The sequence below is a fragment of the Rana temporaria genome, chromosome 5, assembly GCF_905171775.1.
Source record: "Rana temporaria chromosome 5, aRanTem1.1, whole genome shotgun sequence".
Taxonomy (NCBI): domain Eukaryota; kingdom Metazoa; phylum Chordata; class Amphibia; order Anura; family Ranidae; genus Rana; species Rana temporaria.
In genome coordinates, this window is record NC_053493.1 from 183,953,285 (window position 1) to 183,971,082 (window position 17,798).

General features: G+C 45.9%; 1 protein-coding gene across 4 annotated transcripts in view; it reads left to right on the plus strand.

Moving 5' to 3' along the window:
* The window catches only part of MARCHF6 (membrane associated ring-CH-type finger 6), a 1,325,445-nt gene that overhangs the window by 1,284,547 nt on the left and 23,100 nt on the right, over window positions 1-17,798 (plus strand). For 3 of the 4 annotated variants that reach the window (XM_040351966.1, XM_040351964.1, XM_040351965.1), the window contains one exon: window positions 12,677-12,812. In XM_040351966.1, coding sequence (XP_040207900.1) covers window positions 12,677-12,812 — 136 coding nt within the window. Of the gene's footprint in view, window positions 1-12,676; window positions 12,817-17,798 lie in introns of those variants that run through there. The other variant, XM_040351967.1, reaches the window with a different exon arrangement.

Here is a 17,798-nt window from a genome sequence, read left to right on the forward strand (position 1 = left end):
GTAGTGGATGTAACTTTCCAGGAGTCTGTGCACTCCTCAGTCTCAAAGAATCATGTGACTTGGACAGCACAGGTGCTGAAACCTGATCTGACACTGCTTGTGCAGCACTGAGCATGTGCGAGATCTGCAAGGCTGAAATCCAGGAAGTCATACAGTCTGGCTTCATGATGCCCACACTTAAGATGGCCCCAGTCAATTTCTATTTTATAAAGTGTCTAAATGCTGTAACAGCCTAACAAAACAGACCTTAGTTTACAGACTAACTTTACTAGAATACATTAAGCTTGTGTATTACAGGGGTATTTATATTTAAAAAGTGAAATTGTGGCCGGAACTCCGCTTTAACGCAGCTAAGAGACTAATACCCAGGAAGTGGCAAGAGGTGGAATGCCCCATGATTTGGGAATGGATTGATGTAGTCGAAGAGACATATAGAATGGAAGAGCTGAGAGAGGGCATAGAGGGTAACAACATGAGCCAAATTAAGAAACGGGACAACCTGAGGGCTTTTAAGAAGTCATGGAGCTACGCCAAAAACCTACGTGTAGATACATAAGGGTTACTCTGAGACGAAAATTTGAGAGAAACAGGGGTATAAGGGACTGTTTATGGTGAGATGGACGGGAGGGGTGAGGGGGGGGGCAGGGGAAGGTGAGGGGGGGCAGGGGAAGAGGGAACAACTGGAATTGTATTCTTTTTCTTTCCTATGTGCATTGGGAAAAAAAAAGAAAAGAAGAGAGAGTAAAAAGGAAGAAATGTCACTAATGATGTGATACCAAAATAGAGACACTAAGGGCTGGCAAAAGAGCATGAGCGTACAACGGTGGAGTCTGAAGTGAAAAAAAAAAAGAACCAATCAGATTCATTTTAAAAACAAACACTGCCCTGTGTTTGTTTGTTTTTGTTCTGTGTGTCTCTGTACTTCACAGAAACATGAAACTAGTTTTAAAACGAAACTAAGCTGCGGGCACATTATATGATTGATTTGTGGTCGTTACCCTCTGACCGAGAGAGATGTGGATCACATAAACACGCGACAAGACTTACAACATAAATAGACCTGAAGTGTGCCTTGGTGGTCTGGTCAGTATGCCAAGAAAAGGGGGCATACCCAAAGTAAGTAATGGGTAGTTAATTGAAGAAGGATATGCTGAGAAGTGCCCTGAAAAAGGGAAGGGCGTCGAATGCGCAGACTCACGGACATGAGGTGAGCTGGGAAGAGTCGGCCCAGTGACGTGTAGTACCGCACACTGAACCGACAAAGAGCATGTGTGAGTGGGCTGCTTAAATACCCTCCGGGCTCCTCCCATAAACTCAGGCCACCATACTGGCCTTCTTATTTATGGTCGTTACCCTCTGATCGAGAGAGATGTGGATCACATAAACACGTGACAAGACTTACAACATAAATAGACCTGAAGTGTGCCTTGGTGGTCTGGTCAGTATGCCAAGAAAAGGGGGCAAAAGACTCAGATAGGGAAATAGCTTTTATTGATTTTTTGTATTTATTGAGCCAGCTTGGTAAAGGCTTGTGCCATTTCTTCCTGAGGATTTGGGATGTATGTGGCAAAACAAGGAGACTTCCATCAGCCTGGTATCTTGATTACGTGGTCTGTACTCCCTGTTGGGAGGCAGCTGACGCTGCTCTAATTCGGAAAGAATGTCCAGAGAACTGACTGGGGTTTGAAGCCCAAGTTGCTTAGGAGGATTCTGACATGCTTGACAAACTGGCTGCCACTCAGGGAGCTGGTTTAGAAAGGGTAGCAACAAGCTACCATCAGATTGACTGGGTAGATGTAGCAGTAGTCGAGCACCGTCACTGGGCATCAGGCGTTGTTAGTCTGAAACAGGTTGATGTCAACCCCTGGGGCTGGTTTGTTGCGTTTGCAGACTATGAGAGTGTAGTGGTTCAAAAGCGAGTCGGGTGGCGTTGGAGCAGTGTCTGACTGCCGGAGCCACTGACTGTAAATTCACTAGGTCGTAGGGAACCGTAGAAGGCCTGGTAGATGGCTGTTTGGGTGACTATGCTGGGCAAAGCCCTAAACGGGGAACGAGTAAGGATTTCAGACATGTCCCTAAAGAGAGCACTCTTGAAAGGTAGACGCTTGCCACTGACTACAGGTTGGTGCTTCTGTATGCCCTGTAGGAGGGACTTGACTGCATGGGCTCGAGAATATTGACTGTTTACTGGGGTCCTGCAGGGACAGGAAATGTTGGACACCATCTAGATATGGCGTGATAGTATTGTGAGAAAGGGTCAGCTGCGTGTGGCAATACGATATGAAGGCTAGGACGTGTCTAACGTTGCCTATTGCTGCTCCGGGGCAAGGGGCCAAAAATTAGCGGTTAGTGTTCTAAGCAGTACGATAGGCCTTCAGTGTGTTGCGTGCCAAGGAGTGGTTAATAAGCTGGGTTGAGTTGGTGAGATGCCACTTCAGTCCATCGTCAGCAATGACCAGGGTGGGACAGGGATAGTTGTTGGGTCGGCTCCAGGCTCTTGCTGGAAAAACAAAGTAAGGTTGGAATGGGACAGAGCATCAGCTGTGATTTTGCATTTGCCTGGAATATGTCTACAGAAGATATTAAACTGGTGACGGAGTGACAGCTGCGCGAGCCTGCACAGGACGGACGTGATGGGGAGTGACTTAGATCTACCTTAATTGATGATGTCGGCTGTGGCCTGATTGTCTGTGGTGAAGAACACTGTCTGTCCTGTTCAAGTGTGGCCCCAGACCTGGGCAGCTGCCACGATGGGGTACAGCACGAGGCGTGATGAAGACTGGGTGAAGCAGAAATTTAAGAGAATTTCTGGGGGCCAAGGTTTGGAGAACCAGTGGCGACCGAAAAAATGGCCGCAAAAGCCCTTGGTGGCTCGGCTGACACTGCCGGGATAAAGATTGAAATGCTGTTCTATCAGGTGGGGAAGTTGTCCCACATAGATAAGTCTGCTACTGATGCTTGGTCTAGTTTGAGAACTTGGACTGGTTCTTGCATTGGTGTGAGAAAATCAAGACAATACACAGGTGCTCAACAAGACGATATACGTGCACTCGCTGACCAACGTGCGCTCGCTGGTGCTGGATGGAAACCTGAACTAACCGCAGGGAAAAAGACAGAAAAGATGCATAAGGCGTACCAATGTTAAGTATGGACATCGGGCCAGTGTCAAATTTTTCACGTTTTACGCCGTTTGCGTAAGTCATTCGCGAATAGGGCTGGGCGTCATTTATGTTCACGTCGAAAGCATTGGCTTCTTGCGGGTTAATTTGGAGCATGCGCACTGGGATACTTTCACAGATGGCGCATGCGCAGTTCATAAAAAGCGTCATTTACGTGGGGTCACATTAAATTTACATAACACACGCCCACATCTACCACATTTTAATTATGCGGGCTTACGCTACGCCGCCGCAACTTTGGTTTGAGAATACGGCACTTGCCTGTCAAAGTTGCGGAGGCGTAACGTAAATAGGATACGTTACACCCGCACAAAGATACGCGCTTCTACGTGAATCCGGGCCTGTCTGTGTAAGTCTGTACCAACTCCCCTTATCTATAAGTGTCAAACCTTTGAATTTATGGTCTGGGATAAAGATACAGATAAGACATTCTGTCTCATAGTAAGACAGAAAAACAACTTGTCTAATCATGAGCTATGAACTTAAATTCAACTTTAGAGCCAAAATGGCTTCTCTCATGTGAAATATGAAAATTATACAATATGTGATTTTATATATATATACAGGCCCGGACTAGCCATAGGGCATACCGGGCATATGCCCGGTGGCCCGCGGGCCGGTAGCGGCCCGCGAATGACCCTTGGCGGCCCGCGGGTCAACCGCGGCCCGCGAACGGCCCTCGGTGGCCCGCGAACGGCCCTCGGCGGCCCGCATGTCACTTCTACCCAGAGGTGTACCAAGGCCCTTGGGGCGGACTGGGCTGGGTTGCAAGAATGCATTTGCCCCCTGGGCTGCTCTAATGTCCTGCAAAAAGGCCACTGAGTGCGCCACCTGCCACAAGTTGTGGATTGTCCACTGGCCACGTCACCTGGCCACGTCACCTGCCACAAGTTGTGGATTGTCCACTTGCCATGTCACCTGGCCACGTCACCTGCCACGTCACCTGGCCACATCACCTGCCACAAGTTGTGGATTGTCCACTGGCCACGTCAACTGGCCACGTCACCTGCCACAAGTTGTGGATTGTCCACTTGCCACGTCACCTGCCACAAGTGGATTATGCACTTGCCAAATCACCTGGCCACGTCACCTGCCACAAGTTGTGGATTGTCCACTGGCCACGTCACCTGGCCACGTCACCTGCCATGTCACCTGGCCACGTCACCTTCCACAAGTCGTGGATTGTCCACTTGCCATGTCACCTGGCCACGTCACCTGCCACGTCACCTGGCAACATCACCTGCCATGTCACCTGGCCACGTCACCTGCCACAAGTTGTGGATTGTCCACTGGCCACGTCACCTGCCACGTCAACTGGCCACGTCAATTGCCACAAGTTGTGGATTGTCCACTGGCCACGTGATCTGGCCACGTCACCTGCCACATCACCTGGCCACGTCACTTACCACAAGTTGTGGATTGTCCACTTGCCACGTCACCTGCTTCAAGTTGTGTATTGTTCACTTGCCATGTCATCTGCCATGTCACCTGGCCACGCCACCTGCCACAAGTTGTGGATTGTCCACTGGCCACGTCACCTGGCCACGTCACCTGCCACAAGTTGTGGATTGTCCACTGGCCACGTCACCTGGCCACGTCACCTGCCACATCACCTGGCCACGTCACCTACCACAAGTTGTGGATTGTCCACTTGCCACGTCACCTGGCCTTGTCACCTGCCACAAGTTGTGGATTGTCCACTGGCCACGTCACCTGCCACAAGTTGTGGATTGTCCACTGGCCACGTCACCTGGCCACGTCACCTGCCACAAGTTGTGGATTGTCCACTGGCCACGTCACCTGGCCACGTCACCTGGCCACGTCACCTGCCACATCACCTGGCCACGTCACCTGCCACAAGTTGTGGAATGTCCACTGGCCACGTCACCTGCCACGTCAACTGGCCACGCCACCTGCCACAAGTTGTGGATTGTCCACTGGCCACGTCACCTGGCCACCTCACCTGCCACAAGTTGTGGATTGTCCACTTGCCATGTCACCTGGCCACGTCACCTGGCCACGTCACCTGCCACATCACCTGGCCACGTCACCTGCCACAAGTTGTGGAATGTCCACTGGCCACGTCACCTGCCACGTCAACTGGCCACGTCACCTGCCACAAGTTGTGGATTGTCCACTTGCCACATTACCTGCCTCAAGTTGTGTATTGTCCACTTGCCACGTCATCTGCCATGTCACCTGGCCACGCCACCTGCCACAAGTTGTGGATTGTCCACTGGCCACGTCACCTGACCACGTCACCTGCCACAAGTTGTGGATTGTCCACTTGCCATGTCACCTGGCCACGTCACCTGCCACATCACCTGGCCACGTCACCTGCCACGTCAACTGGCCATGTCACCTGCCACAAGTTGTGGATTGTCCACTTGTCACGTCACCTGCCACAAGTGGATTATCCACTTGCCAAATCACCTGGCCACGTCACCTGCCACAAGTTGTGGATTGTCCACTGACCACGTCACCTGGCCACGTCACCTGCCACAAGTTGTGGATTGTCCACTTGCCACGTCACCTGGCCACGTCACCTGGCCACGTCACCTGCCACATCACCTGGCCACGTCACCTGCCACGTCAACTGGCCACGTCACCTGCCACAAGTTGTGGATTGTCCACTTGCCACGTCACCTGACCACGACACCTGCCACAAGTTGTGGATTGTCCACTTGTCACGTCACCTGCCACAAGTGGATTATCCACTTGCCAAATCACCTGGCCACGTCACCTGCCACAAGTTGTAGATTGTCCACTGGCCACAGTGGCTGCATTTGATGGGGCACAGTGGCTGCATTTGATGTAGCACAGTGGCTGCATTTGATGGGGCACAATGGCTGCATTTGATGGGACAAAGTGGCTGCATTTGATGGGGCACAATGGCTGCATTTGATGGGACAAAGTGGCTGCATTTGATGGGCACAGTGGCTGCATTTAATGGGGCACAGTGGCTGCTTAAAAATGGGGCACAGTGGCTGCATTTGATGGGGCACAGTGGCTGCATTTTATGGGGCACAGTGGCTGCATTTGATGGGCACAGTGGCTGCATATAATGGGGCACAGTGGCTGCATATAATGGGGCACAGTGGCTGCATTTGATGGGGCACAGTGGCTGCATTTGATGGGGCACAGTGGCTGCATATAATGGGGCACAGTGGCTGCATTTGATGTTTTTGTTCAGTTTGATTGCTTCCCCCCAAAAAAATGTTGAGCACCAGTGTGAGCCAAAAGGCTTGCACTCACAGATACTCCACTGAAAAGTTATCAATTCTCAGGTCACTTTTCAGAGGCATTTGACAGACAGTAAGGAGGTGATGCCTAATTTCCTCCCTGCCTGTTTTAACCTCAGCCAGTCCCTCCAGATATTTCACTTTGTACTCCACCTTACTTTCATTACTCTGTATAGGTATTAGATGTTCTCTCACCTTATTCTTTGCACATCTAATACATAATGAGAGTTCTGGAAATAAGGTGGAGTTCAAAGTGAATTTCTAAACCTAAGTTGAGAACCCCTTTCAGAAGATTTGAGGATATTATTAAACTCAGAGACTGGTGGACTTAGGCCATCATAAATAGATTGAAAATCTGCCAGTTCAGCAGAAATTTCAATCTATCAATGTGCAGACTGGTTATACAGACTCCGATCTATCAACTGACTTCAGTACAACAATGGGAAATGTCCAACGATTTCTCTCTGTTCCAGCAATGTGGAGTGATTTCTCTCTCTGTGCCACAAATGTGGAGCAGTCTCTCTCTCTGTGCGGGCATTCCATCATTAACCCCCGCCGCGTCCCCCCCCCCCCCGGGCTGCTCAGTCTAAAATGCCCGGGCCTATTTTTTGTCCCAGTCCGGGCCTGTATATATATTCCCGACATTCCCGACAAGTGGGTCCGGTCTTCCGTGGCCACAGGCTACAAATTAGAATTTCTAAGAATCCCTCCACCTCATTATCAGGAGTCGAGAGTGCCAGTCGAGCCGACAAAGAAGGCCGCCTTAATGGCGGCATTAAATCATTTGCTTTACCAAGGCGTGATAGTAGAAGTACCAGCCCAAGAACAGGGGCTAGGGTTCTACTCCAATCTGTTCATCATCCCAAAGCCCAACGGCGATGTCAGGCCAATCTTGGACTTAAAGGGATTAAATGCGTACTTAAAAGTACGCTCATTCCGGATGGAATCCGTACGATCGGCAGCCGCCGCACTCCAGAAAGACGACTTTCTGGCATCCATAGACATAAAGAATGCTTACCTTCATGTGCCAATTTTTCAGCCACATCAAAAGTTTCTACGCTTCACGGTGGCTCGGCGTCATTTTCAATTTGTGGCACTCCCTTTCGGGTTGGCTACGGCTCCTCGAGTATTCACCAAGGTCCTAGCTCCAATTCTAGCCAACCTAAGAATCCAAGGGATCACTGTCCTAGCATACCTGGACGACCTTCTAATCATAGATCACTCGTCTCCTGGCCTGGAACGAGCAGTGGCTCTCACGGTTCGATACCTAGAAAGGTTCGGCTGGGTCCTAAACCGAGAAAAATCAGCTTTCCAACCCACAAAGAGGTTGGAATATCTCGGCATGTCATTAGACACGGAACAGCAAAAGGTGTTCCTGCCTCGAATAAAGGTCGAGGCTATCAAAGAATTGATACATCTGGTTCTAAGCAAGAGAGAACCAACGATTCGCCTATGCATGCGATTACTAGGCAAGCTAGTGGCCACCTTCGAAGCGGTGCCATACGCTCAAAGCCACACTCGCGTCCTGCAGGCAGCCATTCTGTCAGCATGGAGCAAAAGGCCACAGGCCTTGGAATTTCCTTTGCCACTCTCATCAAGAGTCCGGCAGAGTCTGTGTTGGTGGTTAGACCCTCAGAATCTACTGAAGGGAAAATCTTTCAGCCCCGTGACCTGGAAGATAGTGACCACAGATGCCAGCCTGAAGGGCTGGGGAGCGATCTTGGATGGTGGCAATCGCCAAGGTACTTGGGCACAGGAGGAGAGTCAATTGCCCATCAATATCTTGGAGCTCAGAGCTGCTCGGCTAGCCCTCAAGGCTTGGACCTCCAAATTACAGGGGTTCCCGGTGAGGATACAATCAGACAATGCCACGGCTGTGGCATATATAAATCACCAAGGGGGAACCAAGAGTCAAGCAGCTCAGAGAGAAGTGAGCTTAATTTTCCTATGGGCAGAGAATCATGTGCCCTGCATATCGGCAATATTCATTCCCGGGGTGGACAACCTGCAGGCGGACTTCTTGAGTCGTCAGACTCTGTCGCCAGGGGGAATGGTCTCTGCATCCGCAAATATTTCAGATAATTTGCCAGAGGTGGGGAATGCCGGACGTGGATATCATGGCATCAAGGCTCAACAAGAAGCTAGACAGGTTCATGTCCCGGACTCGGGACCCTATGGCCTGCGGGACCGATGCGTTAGTTTGCCCTTGGCATCAGTTCAATCTTCTATATGCCTTCCCCCCGCTTCAGTTACTACCCCGCCTGTTACGCAGGATCAGGGTGGAGCACAAGCCAGTCATTCTGATAGCTCCAGCATGGCCCAGAAGGGCATGGGACTCACTAATCCTAAAGATGTCAGTGGGAGACCCTTGGACGCTTCCTCTACGACCAGACCTACTCTCACAAGGCCCGATCCTCCACCCTGCATTACGGCGTCTAAATTTGACGGCCTGGCGGCTGAATCCCTGATTCTTAGGGGTAGAGGTCTATCTAGACAAGTAATCTCTACCCTGATTAAGGCTAGAAAGCCAGTCTCCAGAGTAATTTATTACAGGGTTTGGAGGGCCTATGTAGGCTGGTGCGAGTCCAAGAAATGGCTTTCCCGTAAATATACCATTGATAGAGTATTAAGTTTTCTCCAGCTAGGAGTGGATAAAGGCCTGGCATTAAGCACAATCAAGGGACAGATTTCAGCTTTGTCAGTGTGGTTTCAGAGGCCGCTGGCCACCCACTCGCTGGTTAAGACCTTCATTCAGGGGGTCTTGCGTATTAATCCTCCGGTTAAGTCACCACTTTGTCCGTGGGACTTGAATCTTGTTCTGTCAACTCTACAGAAACAACCCTTTGAGCCGTTGGCTGAAGTTCCTTTGGTTTTACTAACAAGGAAGTTGGTATTTCTGGTCGCCATAGTTTCCGCCAGAAGAGTGTCAGAATTGGCAACCTTATCTTGTAAGGAGCCATATCTTATTCTGCATAAGGACAGGGTGGTTCTCCGTCCTCATCCTTCCTTTTTACCAAAGGTTATATCCAGTTTTCACCTGAACCAGGATTTGGTATTACCATCCTTTTTTCCGAAGCCCACTTCCAGAAAGGAAGGGTTGCTGCATACCTTGGATATTGTCAGGGCCATGAAGGCCTATCTTAAAGCTACAGAGAAGATTCGGAAAACAGATGTGTTGTTCATTTTGCCAGATGGGCCCAAGAAGGGGCAGGCAGCTGCAAAATCCACCATTTCGAGATGGATTAAACAGTTAATTATTCAGGCCTACGGCTTGAAGAGGTTGCCTCCTCCGTTGTCAGTAAAGGCCCATTCTACCAGGGCCATGGGCGCCTCCTGGGCAGCACACCATCAGATCTCTATGGCTCAAGTATGCAAGGCGCAACCTGGTCTTCAGTCCACACGTTTACAAAATTTTACCAGGTGGACGTAAGAAGGAATACAGATACAGCCTTTGGGCAGGCAGGGCTGCGATTTAAGACCCTCAGAATCGGGGGCACCCTTGAGTTAAAATTTAAGTTTAAATTTAATTTTCTCAACTAAGTTGGATTTATTATTATTTGAGAGTATCTCTGAATTAAATCCTTGTGTCTTGGGAAGATGTCTCCCTCCCCTCAGTAAAGCATTGCTTTAGGACATCCCACATAGTAATGAATATGCTGCTCTGTGTCCCGTGATGTACGAGAAAGAAAAAGGGATTTTTAATACAGCTTACCTGTAAAATCCTTTTCTTGGAGTACATCACGGGACACAGAGCTCCCACCCCTCTTATGAGGACCATTTTGGGAGGCATACTGCTTGCTACAAAACTGAGGTACTCCTCCTATGGGAGGGGGTTATATAGGGAGGGGCACTTCCTGTTTGAGATTGCCAGTGTCCATCACCTGAAGGTACTCCATATAACCCACATAGTAATGAATATGCTGCTCTGTGTCCCGTGATGTACTCCAAGAAAAGGATTTTACAGGTAAGCTGTATTAAAAATCCCTTAATTCTACGCCAAACTCAATGGAAGCGCCATCTATAGGCCAGCGGAAATATTGCACCCTAAAATAAAACGATGCAGGCCGTCGTATCTTAGGCAGGTTTAAGTGTATCTCAGTTTGAGCATACACTTAAAAATGCGATGGGCTTAGATTGCTAGTTACGTCGGTGTATCTACTGATACGCCGGCGTAACTCTTTGTGAATCTGGCCCAAAATCTTTAATTTTGTACTCCTTCCCTGTAAAACTAGATTTAAAAGTTTATTTTTTCTTTTTACTCTCTTTGGTATGCCTACATGTAAAACATGTCTTACAAGGGTTTTTCATTAAAAAAATTTAAACTTTTCTTCTCTGGAGGGTCCAATACATTTCTTGCAATTATATCCCTTAAAGTGGGAGCCCTTCTGTATGTAAACAAAGGTTTTTCTGGAAGTATGGATGCCAAGTGGCGGTCAGCTTTCACAATGTGCCAATACTTCCTACAGATTGTTTCAACTTGTTTATGTTGCACACTATAGTCCATTGTCAAGGGCAAAGGTATTACTTCTTATGGAGTCCTGAATTAGCGTATCTCTTTCCAGAGCAGCGACATCTTGTATTTTTTTCTTGATAAATTCTTGTTTATAGCCCTTCTCAACAAACCTCTTGCCGATAAAATCTGCTTGTTTCAGAAATACATCCGTCTTGGTGCAATTTCTTCTTAATCTTAGAAGCTGGCCCTTTGGTATGTTGTCCAGCCAGGGAGTGTGATGACAACTATCCAGAGGTAGATAACTATTTCTATCTACTGTTTTAAAATGTGTCTGTGTTATCAATTTTGCTCCTTCTTTGGTAATTTCCAAATCCAGAAAGTTGATTTTTTTCATCACTTATCTCCCAAGTAAGTTTAATGTTTTTTTCATTTGTGTTCAAATAAAAACCAAAATCAATTAAACTCTCCCTATCTCTTGACCAAATAATTAAAATGTCATCAATAAAACGTTTATATAAAAGTAATTGGTGTGGTTTTTTGTTGTATAAAACATCTGCTTCCCATTCCGCCATATATAAGTTAGCCACACTTGGTGCATATTACGCGCCCATTGCTATGCCACAGATTTGCTTAAAATAATAAATTCCATACCGAAAATAGTTATGATCTAGACTATATTCCAGGCAATTAGCAATGAACTTTTTTGTGTGCATTTTTGAGGTCACTAAGGCCATTAAATGCCCAATTTGTTGCTTGTATGGTTTCCTTATGGTTGATGATTGTGTAGAGAGATGAGACGTCAGCTGTAGCCATATATATTGAGCTACCGTCCAATACAATGGTATCAAGTAACTGTATCAAATGCTTCGTATCCTTAATCCCTGATCAATGTGGTCATTTTGCATACTGCACACAGGACAGGAGAACACACTGATGATGATTAGACTTCTACAGCTGGCATTACATGTGTGTGACATGTTAGTGACAATCATCAGGTGTTTCCATAGAGCTATTTGTGTAAAGTCTTGTGTGGGAGCTGCATGATTTGTTTGATTTAAATGTGATCATACCTCCTTCTAGCAGGGAGCCTATACTCTGGTATGTTGGATCATCTTCATCCTGGCTCTGGCCGCCAGCATCTTGTCAAAATGTGGCAGGCTGGGTAAGGGGCGGTTTAGAGATGTATGCTGATTGGCTAAGGAGGTGGTGGGAGGCAGATTAACTTATCAGTAGTCACTCTCTTCCACTGAGATGAGCAGCGCTATTGGTTGTTTCACTGGTTGGCAACACTGGTCTGTGCCTCTCCCTCCAGCTGCTGCAGAGAGCCACACAGGGCATTGTTTAGCAGTTGCTACCCCCCGCCGTACTGATCCGCCTGCTGTACAGATTGCTCAGTGGTCAATCACAGAGGAGGATCACTTTCTACATAAGAGAACACGCCCCTCGCTATGCTCAGCCCTTCTGATCTGGAGGTATTGCAGTCATGTGATTGCAGGAAATAAACTCTCCAAATTTATATTTGAAATGCTTTTATTATAATAAATGTGACATTTTTATGTATATATGATCCTTTAGCTATACCCCCATCTTGGTTTCATAAACTTTACAGATGCTTTAAGTCAGGTTTAATAAGGGGTTAAGCTTGCAATTCCTGCAATGCACACTTCCACTGCACTGAAAATGATGGAGCATTTTTTTTTTTTTTTTTTGCTGCAGAGGTGTTTTTATACATGACTAATTTTTATACTTATTCAATGTTTTTCGTGTTGCAATTATTATAAATATATTGGTTTAACTTACAGGTGTCACTGCTGAAATGCAGAATCTGGTTCGACGTCGTATTTATCCTTTTCTGCTAATGGTGGTTATTTTGATGGGAATATTGTCTTTTCAGTTAAGACAGTTTAAGCGCCTTTATGAACACATAAAAAACGACAAGTAAGTTATTATTAATTCTCTTTAATAAAACCAGCTTTTTAAACCAGCAAAGGCTTTTAGATTCTACCTCAGTTGAAATATATATGGTATACATGCACACAAAGCCTAGGTGGACAGCACCAGCAGGCAAAAACAGCCATCTGTGCATACAGCTAGGTGTGTTATCAAAAAATAAACAAAACACAAGGGGGTTACAGCACAGTGAGCTTAACTTAATGTTCCATAAGAGAATACAGCAACTTGGTCATCACTGCACTTTTTAATTACTAGCCTGCCCTATGCATTGAAAATAGAGATGTGTGTTTAGGTCCTAAAAAGCTTTCAGCTATAAAACATTTGATACTAAAGAGGTGTGGCCACTTATGCAGCCCTTACATATTCATTGAAAACTCTTGCTCATAAGTAAAAATATATCCGCGCTAGTCTGGTATGAAACTGCTGCAACTCAAATCTTGGAAGGGATAAAGTAATAGAAATGGTTAATGGTGCACTGTTCTTTTAAATAGTGAACTAATGTGATAATAAACAAAAGTAAGAGAATAAACAAGATATCTACCTAAGTGTTCAAACATATGGTATGTGTGTGTGTGTGTGTGTGTGTGTGAACAATATGATAGCAACTTAGTGATGCAAATAACAGATGTCATAACAAATGCATTATTCAAAATGTCAATGTGCCAAAATATGCAAAAAAAATCAGTGTGTTAATCAACCATAATAAATACTCATATTACAATAATTAATAAATATGATGGACTAAGACCGGACATCAATACTTATAGAAAAATGACAAGGCTGGAGAAATAATCTTCTAATTATACCAGGTAAATGGAGTAGTGGTTAAGATTATTAAAAATTAAATAAAAATATTTAAATGTATATAAAAAATTAATTAAAAGGAGAATGATAATAAAAACTATTAATAATTGGAAATAAAACAGTTGAGATCAAAGTCAACGTTATGCCCATGAGGTATTAAAGTACATAATTCATGGACCCAGCAAGATTCTGCCTGACTGATCTTTTGTACCTTATTGTCACCCCTCCAATGGGGTTTGTACTTCTCTATGCCCCATACCCTTAATGAGAAGGGGTTTTTATTATGAAAGCGAGCATAGTGACGCGATAGGCTATGTTTGGGGAACCCATTTTTTATGTTTTGTGTATGCTCACAGTCTTTTCCACAGCTCCCTTTTAGTTCTTCTGACATACTGGATTTTGCATGGACATTCTAAAAGGTAAACTACCCCTTCCGTCTTACAGGAGATAAAGGGCCAGATTCAGAAAGATCAGCGGAATTTTCTGCTGGCGTAACGTATCTTATTTATGTTACACCGCCGCAAGTATTTCAGGCAAGTGCTTTATTCACAAAGCACTTGCCTGTAAAGTTGCGGCGGCGTAGTGTAAATCACCCGGCGGAATTCAAATTCGGCAGGTAGGGGGCGTGTATAATTTAAATGATGCGCGTCCCCGCACCGAATGAACTGCGCATGCGCCGTCCGTAAAATATCCCAGGGTGCATTGCTCCAAATGACGTCACAAGGACGTCATTGGTTTAGACGTGAACATAATTGACGTCCAGCCCCATTCACGGACGAGTTACGCAAACTACGTAAAATTTTCAAATTGCGATGCGGGAATGACGGCCATACTTAACATTGGATACGCCACCTAGGGGGCAGCTTTATCTTTACGCCGGCATACCTCTTATGGAAACGGCGTAACTTTACTGCGACGGGCAAGCGTACGTTCGTGAATCAGCGTATCTACTAATTTGCATATTCTACACCAAACCCAATGGAAGCGCCACCTAGCGGCCAGAGGAAATATTGCACCCTAAGATGCGACGGCGCAGGCCGTCGTATCTTAGGCAGGTTTAAGTATCTCAGTTTGAGCATACACTTAAACATGCGACAGGCTTTTTTTGAACGGCGCATGCGCGCGCATGCTCAGTATCACGTCGAATTTTCAAATTAAATTACGCCCGCTCAATGCCTAGTCGACGTGAACGTAACTTACGTCCAGCCCCATTCACGGACGACTTAAGCAAACGACGTAAAATGTGACGCTGTTCGTATGTTTCCGACGTCCATACCTCACATGACTTACCCCTGCTTTATGAGGGGTAACTTTACGCCGGCGTATGTCTTGCGTAAACAACATATCTTGCTACGCCAGGCACACGTACGTTCGTGAATCGGCGTATCCAGCTCATTAGCATATTCAACGTGGAAATCTACGGAAGCACCACCTAGCGGCCAGCGTAAATATGCACCCTAAGATACGACGATGTAAGAGACTTACGCCGCTCGTATCTTAGCCAAATTTATGCGTAACTGATTCTAAGAATCAACCGCATAGATACAACGGCTCTCATTCGGACTTACGACGGCGTACATGGCACTCCGCCGTCGTAAGTCCTTTGAGAATCTGGGCCTGAGCCTCCTCTTTGTTGTGGAAGACAAAGAGTGGATTTAGAGGTATGGGGTTTAGCTGTGCCCCAGATAAAGGAAATATTTCTATGCTGAATAAGTTGTATGAAATGGGATGGTACTAAAATGGGCAGGACTCTAAAAAGGTATAAAAATTTGGGTAAAATAGCCATCTTGATTACCGTACATTAATTGTGCCTGTTGAGGGCCATTGTGTTAACAATATGGTAACCTATTTCAGTAACAGAGGGAAGTTAGCTGAATATTAATTTGTTATTTTAGCACAAAGTTGTATTCCTAGGTATGTTGGTCCATGCAATGGGGACCAACATACAAAGTTCAGCCGGAGATTTTTGGTAGTTAACGGTTAGACCTGAAATGTGTGAAAAATGGTCTAAGAAAGGAGATTAGGTGCTGTGATATGGCGAGAGGTCATAAAGAGTAAGATATTGTCAGCAAAAAGGCAGACTTTATGATGATATCCGCCTAATTCCATACCTTTTAATGTTTGGGGTGATTTAATCAATTGGGCAAACGGCTCGATGATGAGAGCAAAAAGAAGTGGGGAAAGAGGACATCCTTGACGGGTGCCACTTTCAGTAGGGAATAGGTCAGGTTTAAAAACTGAATATTTGATATATGCTTTCGGTTTATCGTGTAGGGATGAAATCAACTTCAAGAAATGGGATCCAAACCCCCATTTTTGAAGCGTGTACTGAATATAGAACCATGAGACTGTGTCAAAGGCTTTTCTTTCAATCTTCTTTTATTAGTTTTTTTAGTAAAGCAAGAGTATACAGAAACCTAGGAGGCATTCCTCTGGTTTAAATCAGTCGATACATAAGTAACAGTATTATCTTCATAACAATTCAAGTAATAAAAAGTGAAAACAAAAAGTAAAGGGGAGGTGGATCTCTTTTGGGGAAGAAAAGAGTCTCATAATATATTACATTATCTCTCTTCCTATACTTGTTCCTTCCCTACTACCCCAAATCCACTAATCCCCTCGTACCATTTTGCCCTCCTTCCCTTTTGCCACCTGTCCGACGGGAGATCCATATCTCGTCGGGCTTGGGGCACCTAATCTGTTCCTCCTGCCTTACCTCCCCTATAACCCCCCCCAGGCTGAACAAAACACAACAAAACAAAACAAAACAAAACAAAAAAAAAAATTTTTACAAAAGGAAGAAAAAGCTCATAATTCCTCCCCCCATCAGGTCCCCCCCCCCGGTCCACCCCTCCCTCAGTCCGCGTCCATCAAGGCCTTTCCCTCCTCCGAATATCTAAATGTGTTCCACTCTGCCCATACTTCTAAATATACCTTCCGTTTTTGCCTTGAGGTCCAAACCAAATCCTCCATTCTATTCAGATTTTCGACTCTATTAAGCCACATCCTTATAGTTGGAGGGGATGTCTGCTTCCAAGTCCCTGTTATACATGCTCGGGCAGCATTTAAAAGATGGCAGGTCATTGTTCTCTTATATCGTCTCGCTGACATCTCTGTATCTTGCAACAGATAAAAAGACCATTCGTCTGGTAGCTGCGTCCCACTAAATCTCTGTGTTATTTCCCGGACCCTACCCCAATAGTTTAAAATCTTAGGGCAGGCCCAGAAAATATGCATTAGGGTTCCTCCCTTCTTCCCACACCTCCAGCATCTATCTACCATGTCTGGGTAGCACTTGTTCAATACCTCTGGTGTCCGGTACCACTGTGACAGGACTTTGTAGTTCATCTCTTGTGTCTTTACACACATAGATGTTTCAAAAATATTCCGAATTATTTTATTCTTTTGTTCATCTGTAAAAGGTCTCCCCAGTTCATGCTCCCATTTATGGAAGAAGGGGATCTGAAACTCCTCTGTTGGGGTGTTCAGTAACTCTCTAATTCTTGATAAAGGGTGCCGTAAGGTCCCTCCCCCACTGCAGTACCTCTCAAACCTTGTCAAAGTCTGGACGTAACTAACTGGGGATTTCAAGGTATTGAAATAATGTTGTAATTGTAAAGACCGCCAAAAATCAAGTTGATAGGGTAGCTCACCTGATATCATCTCCTGTCGAGTAGTCCAGGCCCCCTCCTTCAGGAAGTGCGAAGCCTGGAACCACCCCTGCTCTATTAATTTACTGAATGGTCCTTTCATCCAGCCTGGTTTAAACTGTGGGTTTCCCAGAATTGGGAATAGTGGAGAATCATCCGTTGATAGTATCCCTCTAGCAAATAGCTTATGAGCCACCCGGAGAGTAGGACCTATCAACGGATGTTTCTTAATGTCACTTGGGAGCTCCCGGTAGCACCATGCCGCCCTCTGTAGTATGCAGTCACACTGATCTTGCTCCAACCCTGCCCATAATTTGTCTCCTGCATGTCTGCTCCAATCAACAAGTCGACATAGTAACGCTGCCTGGTAATATCTATAGATATCTGGAACCGCTATTCCTCCATCCCGTTTTGCCAGTGACATTACCCGAGCCTTAATTCTTGGGCGTTTATTCGCCCAAATAAATCTATTAATAAGGGACTGTGTTTGCTTAAAAAAGAATTTCGGTATTGCGAT